The 8,038-nt window shown below is 42.8% G+C and overlaps 1 protein-coding gene across 1 annotated transcript in view; it reads right to left on the bottom strand.

Annotated features, from left to right (window-relative positions):
• Positions 1-2,286: 2,286 nt before the first annotated feature.
• Positions 2,287-8,038, bottom strand: part of MANSC4 (MANSC domain containing 4) — an 8,869-nt gene continuing 3,117 nt past the window's right edge. Inside the window, exons 2-3 of the mRNA XM_011934109.1 lie at positions 6,284-6,418; positions 2,287-3,011 (exon numbers count right to left, since the gene is read on the bottom strand). Coding sequence (XP_011789499.1) covers positions 2,395-3,011; positions 6,284-6,418 — 752 coding nt within the window. The 3' untranslated portion in view covers positions 2,287-2,394. The remainder of the gene's footprint in view (positions 3,012-6,283; positions 6,419-8,038) is intronic.

The following is an 8,038-nucleotide window of genomic DNA, read 5'->3' as shown; positions in this document are numbered from 1 at the left end:
GCAGCCTCCACCTCCCGGGTTCAAGGGATTCTCCTGCCTCGGCCTCCCGAGTAACTGGGACTACAGGCATGTGCCACCACGCCCGGCTAGTTTTTTGTATTTTTAGTAGAGAGAGGATTTCACTGTGTTAGCCAGGATGGTCTAAATCTCCTGACCTCAGGTGATCCACCCACCTCGGCCTCCCAAAGTGCTGGGATTACAGGCGTGAGCCACTGCACCCAGCCAATTTTTGTATTTTTTGTAGAGACGGGTTCTTGCTATGTTGCTCAGGCTGGTCTCAAGCTGCTAGGTTCAAGCGATCCTCCTGCCTCAGCCTCCCATAGTGCTTGGATTATAGGTATGAGCCATCATGCCTGGCCTTTTGATTAAATTTTAAAATCAGACTTTTAATTGTGGTTAGTATTCAGCTGCAAGAGATTTTATATTTTTCTTTTCTATTAAAAGAAAGAGTCATTCTCTTTTTCTGCCCAGTATTAATACCAGGGAAAGAAAAGGAAATACATCATAAGCCAGTGGACTTAGAAAAATTTGAGTTTTCTTTTTCTTTTGAAATCAAATGTTTTATTTTTATGGATTTAGGGGTACAAGTGCAGTTGTGTTACATGGATGTATTGTGTAGTGGTAAAATCTGGACATTAAGTGTACCCGTGGGCAATTTGTTTTAACATACGAGGGAACAGTACTATTTTATAAGTGTTATAAATAGGATTTCTCCTTATTTATTCTTTTTCTTTTTTTTCAACAGAGTCTCACTGTTGCCCAGGCTGCAGTGCAGTGGCGCAATCTCAGCTCATTGCGACCTCTACCCTCCAGGCTCAAGTGATTCTCCTGCCTCATCCTCCCAAGTAGCTGGGACTACAGGCACGTGCCACCCATGCCCGGCAAATTTTTGTATTTTCAGTAGAGACAGGTTTTTGCCATGTTGGCCAGGCTGATCTCGAACTTCTGACCTCAGGTGATCCTCCCACCTCAGCCTCCCAAAGTGCTGAGATTACAGGCGTGCGCCACCATGCCCAGCCCCTCATTTATTATTTATGCTTATTAGCTGTCTTTTAATATCTGTTCTCACATTAAAAACAGTTTTCGGGAATGAGAAGAGGGGCCTAAAAAGCTTAAGTTTATTAGAGACTTGAACTACAGTATTCCACACTTAAAAGTCTTCTAAGATTTAGGGGGTAAATCTGGTGTAAGATTTGGACAGAACTGAAACACCCAGAGCTAATCTTTACACCTAGGAAAACAAATGTATACAAGTGAGGGATGTAACTAAAACTAAAACTCTCAAGCTTTATTCAACAGAAATCAACACAAAAAGCTCAAAGAGCTCCATAGCACAATTACTGAAAGGAAGGTAAAGATGGGTTGGAATTGAGAAGGATTAATCAATTGAAAGTAGAAAGCTAGATTAAGGTCAGGAAGCATTTGCTTATGCGTTAGTAACTGTTAGTAACTGTGTTATTTTGCTCAAATTACTACATGATCGTATTACTATACGTGACAATAATTTGACCTTGACTGGGAGGCAAATATGATGATACTGTAGTGTTTTCTTCCTGGTATTGTTTTTTTTTGTGCTTTTTGGGAAAACATACACTTTTAATCTAACAGTGATTTTGAACATGGACTTGAACCAGACTGCCTGTGTTTAATTAAGTCCTGACTTCACTACTTAATACTTGTGTGTCTTTAGGGAAGATGCTTAACCTCTCCTCACCTCAGTTGCCTCGTCTGTAAAATGTGATACTAGTATCATGGTTAACAGCAGTATACCCACCTCTCAGGGTTGGAAGGATTCAGTGAGTTCATGCCCCTAAAGCACTCAAACAGTGTGTCTCACTCAGTAACAACTGTAAGGATCAGAATTTTGCAACTCTGGCAGAGGGAACACTACTCAAAAAATAGAAATAACAACAAAAAAAGCAGTTATGTTTATCAAGCATTAGCTTTTTTTCTTTTTCACAGATTGGTAGGAGTGCGCATCCTATTTTTTCTTTTGAGACAGGGTCTGGCTCTGTTGCCCAGGCTGGAGTGCAGTGGTGCAATCACTGCTCACTGTGGCAGCAGTCCTCTCACCTCAGCCTCCTGAGTAGCTGGGACCACAGGTGCATCATGTTGCCCCGTGTGCTATTTTTTTTTATTTTTTATTTTATAGAGACAGGGTCTCACTATGTTGCCCAGGCTGGTCTCCGACTCCTGGGCTCAACAATTCTTCTGCCTTGGACTCCCAAAGTGTTGGGATTACAGGTATGAACCACCACGCCCAGCCCAATTTTTTTTTTCACTAAACTGCCCTTTCTTACACAAAACTAAAAATGATATCCTCTAAAGCATATAATCTTGCTACAGCTTTTACTATGAAGAGTTCTCCTTCATATGGTTACGATTTTTAATTTGCTAGGATCCTGATTTTCTCTGTCTCAGTTTATAGTGGCCCTGCTGCTTTCCACAGCATCCAGATGCCAGGATGACTATACAATAGCCAAGAAAGATGACAGAGGTACAAAGGGCCACAGAAACCAGCCAAGTCTTTGAAGTCACAGATACCTCATCTTCATTCGCAGATGTGTGGTTTCTGCTATTGTATCCTTTGGTTTTATTCAGTAATTGTTTGCTACTGTTGAGTAGGGGTGGAATAGGCATATGAGAAAGTTTTGTGTCTATGGGTACAAAGAAAGGAGAAATAGTCTTATTATCTGGATTGCTGATGAAATCAGTATTTGGTGACACCATATTTATCTTTGTGGTAATGGAGTCATTCAGGGAAGTAAATCTTGCCCAAAAATCTGTGGTTAATTCCTTAGAATAACTGGTACTGTTTGTGTTTACAACCAAATCTTGATGCGTGGTTGAGGATGGAGCCTCTGTGGATGGCAGCATACCATTTATCATGGTGGTTTGTTTATCTAAATTCATAGCTTTTAGAATCCTTAGTCTGTCCCATCTCTTGGATGAAGAACGAGTATTTAGATATGTGGAAGATTGTTCAAAAACCAGCAAATCTGGATCTATACCTGAAAAATAAATAAGGCATCATTCATTTTATTTTTACTTTCAAAGCAAAAACCTTAAAGCACAGTTTGGAGAAGGGATTGGCTTTTGCCGCTATGAGTTACTGAACAAAGCTAAATTCACGTTCTACTACCACATTCTTCTCAAAGGTTTCCAAACATACTGGCTACATTTGAATTTATCTTAACTTTCTAAAACACTTTTTTTTTAATGAACAAATTTGACTACACCCAAGGAGAAGGCTTTGTGTCTGTCAGGGTTTTTGTACAATAGTGAATGTTACTTTGAGAGCTGTAGAAACAGTAACCATTTGAGATACAATATAGCGTTTATTATTTATTTATTTATTTATGTTTTGAGACAGGGTCTTGCCCTATCACCCAGGCTGGAGTGCAGTGGTGCAGTCTCGGCTCACTGCAACCTCTGCCTCCTGGGTTCAAGCAATCCTCTCACCTCAGTCTCCTGAGTAACTGGGATTACAGGCGTGCGCCACCACGCCCAGCTAATTTTTTTTTTTTTTTTTTTTTTGTAGAGATGGAGTTTCGCCATGTTGCCCAGACTGGTCTCGAACTTGTTAGCTAAAGCGATCCGCCTGCCTCGGCCTCCCAAAGTACTGGAATTATAGGCAGGAGCCACCGCACCCAGCAATATAGCATCTTTAAATCAAGTTAAGCAAAATAGGGCCTGAGAAGGGTGATTATAAGCAAAATCATGAGCAAAGCCTTAAGTCTCATCCCTTTTCGACCTCTGAGGGTCTTGCTTTGTCTTTGGTATTTTCTCCCTTGTATACTAACTCCTTTCCCTCTAACTTCAGACATGAACAAATACTGCTTTGTCTTTATAGGAGAAGAGAAAAAACTGTCAACAGCTTTCCAATGGTCCCTGCTGGTGACTTCTCTCTCTCTCTCTCTCTCTCTCTCCCTCCCTCTCTCCACGCAAACATGCCAGCATCCGTTGCTTCTGAGGTAGTCAATTGTTTCCTTACTTCCTGATCACTCACGTCACCTTGCTTTGGCTTCTCTCTTGTCCTTGATGCTACCAGCCACCTTCTTGAATTCTTCTCCCATGACTCCCTGGACCTTGGACCCCCTTGGCATTTTCCCCCACTGCCTCTCATTTTTACTTTCTTTTGCTGGTTCTCTTGTACAATCTCACTACTTGTGTGGTTTCCATAATCTTCAGTCCTTGGTTTTCAGATGTATTTTCTCTTCACCGCCTCCTCCCCTCCAACACACACAAAGAGATCATGCTCAATTGGCACCACTACATCAATGGCATTGAAACCCCTATCACTATGTTTTCCCCTCTTTCTTGAGTTCTGATCTCATTTATCCACTCTTCTATTGGAGGTTTCCATCTGGACCTCTTACATCATCTCTTAATATGCCCAAAGCCAAAATTATTACCTCTGCCTCCTTGTCTCCTTCATTGGCATCATCATTCTTCCATCACCCACACTGAAATCTGCACTGTAGGTGATTTTTTTTTTTTTTTTAAGAGACAGCTGTCAGTCAGGCTGGAGTGTGATCGTGCAATCATAACTAACTGTAACCTTGAGCTCCTGGGTTCAAGTGATCCTTCCACCTCAGCCTCATGAGTACCTGGGACCAACCACAGGCACACACCACCTTGCCTGGCTAATATTTTTTGTAGAGATGGGGATCTCTCTATGTTGTTCAGGTTGTTCTCGAATTCCTGGGCTCAAGCAAGCCTCCTGCCTCAGCCTCCCAAAGTGCTGGAATTACAGGCGTGAGTCACTGCACTTGGGCCTGCAAAGTGATTTTGACTCCACTCACTCACTAAGTCCTTATTCAACCTTCCCAATGCTCTGGTAATTATCCCTTTTCTTCATTTCAATTACAGTCACTTTGTGCAGACTTTAATGCTTCCCTGACTAGATTTTCTAATCTGTACCTGCATATAAGTGTGGACTAGGACAAATAGATATCACTTCACATGTTTTTTCATTAAATGCCCTTGTTGTCTGTTCCAGACAAAGTCAAACCAAAACGCTACTCTGTCCATGGCCCTTATGATACCTGTCCCTACCTTATCTTAGCCATATTTTCATTGCAATTACATGTCTCCTTATTGTGTCCAGACCTGTTTGCTTACTCTCCTGTGGCATAATATAGAACTCATCTTCTTCTGCCTGCCTTCTTCCATGAACCTCCTCTGAATACACTGCCTTTCACTAGCCTCCCCTTCTTTGAAACTTTGCACTGAGATGGCTTCACACGTTTCTGTATTTAGTTGTGTCTTAACACTGATTGTAAGATCTGTCACATCTGCTAGATTATAAAGGAGCTTGAGGGCAGAGATATGGCTGCGATCTTCCACAGTGTTGATTCTAGCCTGGAGCATCGGGTGTTCAATACATACAAATTGATAAGAAATGTATCTCCTTTGCATTTTGATGGCAAAAATCTCTTATGGTCACTAATTTACACCCTGAGATTACATAAATGGGCACAAAAACACTTATATTTCTAAAATAAAATACACTGGTTATCTTGGGACCAATGATATGCTAACGTATGTTAGCACACGGTGGTAAGTTTCCCTGAACATGACATCCCTCTTTTCAGAATCCTGTATGCAGTGTCCATTGGCCCTCAGAACTGCCATTTAGCATGTTCTTTATCTCCTAGTGGCACCCTCAGCCACTGCAGAAGAAACGCTTCTTTTTTTTTTCCGAGACGGAGTCTTGCCCTGTTACCGGACTGGAGTGCAGTGGCGTGATCTCAGCTAACCGAAACCTCCGTCTCCCAAGTTCAATTGATTCTCCTGCCTCAGTCTCCTGAGTAGCTGGGACTACAGGCACATGCCACCACTCACAGCTAATTGTTGTATTTTTGGTAGAGACAGGATTTCGCCATGTTGGCCGGGATGGTCTCCATCTCCTGACCTCGTGATCTGCCCTCCTTGGCCTCCCAAAGTGCTGGGATGACAGGCATGAGCCACTGTGCCTGGCCGAGAAACACTTCCTTTAGCTTTGCTAAGAGTTCTTGAGATTCATGAAATACAGTGGATAAGCTCTTGTTTAATCATGTATGATTTATAATCTGGAGTGAACTAATTGTTGAACACATTAAACTAAAGAGAATTTTCTTTCAGTTTTCCGTCCTAGATATGCAAAATTTTTCCAAAGTTCACTGGAAAATAATGATTCTAGGGACTCATATATGACTGTTGCCAGCCAGTTTCTCAGCTATATGCCTCTACTAGAGTATTGCCAGCATTCTTTAAAAGTCTTGAAATACGTAATCATTACCATCTGTTATGTTGTACAAAATGGCACTGCTTCCAGGCTCTAATATGCAGCTCTCCAGTGTTGGGCAGTGAACATGGAGGCAGTTGATATTGTCATGAATAGGATCGTGGTAGAAGACAGCCAGGTTACAGGAAACTGAAAGGGAAACAAGCAAAGTACATCTGTGGATGGTCTCAATTTCCACCAGTTTCATGAACTCTGAGTAACTTATATTTGTTTCAGGAATGCTGGATTAACAGTATTTTTCAGGGCAATGTGCAGACATTTTGCAGAACATTTATAAACTATTGTAACTGCTTCTGTGAATATGGAAAATACTTTTTTAAAAAATTTTTTTGAGACAAGATCTCGCTCTGTCACTCAGGCTGGAGTGCAGTGGTGCGATTACAGCTCAGTGCAGTCTAGACCTTCCGGGTCCAAGCAATCCTTCCACATCAGTCTCACAAACAGCTGGGACTAGAGGCCCACATCACCATGCTGGGCTAATTTTTGTATTTTTTGTAGAGGCAGGGTTTCACCATGTTGCCCAGACTTGTCTCAAACTCCGGAGCTCAAGCCATCTGCCTCCCGCAAAGCTGGAATTACAAGGAGGAGCCATCCCACCCAGCCAGAAAATGCCTTTTTAAAGAAAATACAGATTTTCTCAAAGTAATCTTTCATACTTTCCATCTCACACAGGATATTTGGAATCATTCATTATTTCCTGGTCCCAGAATTTTGTGTTCATGAAAAGTTAGATTAGCTACAAAAACCTCTAGAGGCCTGGCGTGGTGGCTCATCCCTGTAACCCCACCACTTTGGGAGGCCTAGTGGGGCAGATCACCTGAGGTCAGGAGTTCGAGACCAGCCTGACCAACATGGAGAAACCCTGTCTCTACTAAAAACACAAAATTAGCCAGGCGTGGTGGTGCATTCCTATAACCCCAGTTACTCGGGAGGCTGAGGCAGGAGAATCGCTTGAACCCGGGAGGTGGAGGTTTCAGTGAGTCAAGATCACACCATTGCACTCCAGCCTGGGCAACAAGAGCGAAACTCCGTCTCAAAAACAAAACAAAACAAAAAACCCTGGGGATTTATACATCAGGTTTCTAGGCACAGTGTCCTCTCAGAATACTAAGGGGTTGGGGGTCACCAGAGAAAGAAATAGGAAAATACAAGGACAAATGCTGTAAAGAAGAAGAGGGAGTAGTGGGAAGGGCAAAAGAGTAATACCTGAATGGCCCAGATGGTGGAAAGGCCACAGGCTGTGTGAGCATCGCCTTGCCCTGACTGCAGGTGTGCACTCTCCCCAGATGCAAAACCACATCCAAGTCCTTCTGATTAAATGACTAATCAGTGTCATTTAAAGAGGCAGGGACTGGACAGGCAGGGATGCTAGCAGGTAGAATTCTAACAGGTGGGGACACACTACTGGCTCATGCTGTCTTTCCTTCTCTAAGCAAATTTGCTTTTTAAAACATGCTCTCTGGCCAGGCGCAGTGGCTCACACGTGTAATCTCAGCGCTTTGGGAGGCCAAGGTGGCGGATCACTTGAGGTCAGAGTTCGAGACCAGCTTGGCCAACATGACAAAACATCGTCTCTACTAAAAAAAAATTACAAATATTGGCAGGGCGTGTTGGCACGCACCTGTAACCCCAGCTACTCAGGAGGCTGAGGCACGAGAATCACTTGAACCCAGGAGGCGGAGGTTGCAGTGAGCTGAGATCGCGCCACTGCACTCTGGCCTGGGCAAAAGAATAAGACTCTGTCTCAAA

This window comes from Colobus angolensis, unplaced genomic scaffold (assembly GCF_000951035.1).
Source record: "Colobus angolensis palliatus isolate OR3802 unplaced genomic scaffold, Cang.pa_1.0 Scaffold131, whole genome shotgun sequence".
Lineage (NCBI taxonomy): Eukaryota > Metazoa > Chordata > Mammalia > Primates > Cercopithecidae > Colobus > Colobus angolensis.
The sequence above is the reverse complement of the archived record's forward strand: the minus strand, read 5'-3'. Positions and strand labels throughout refer to the sequence as shown.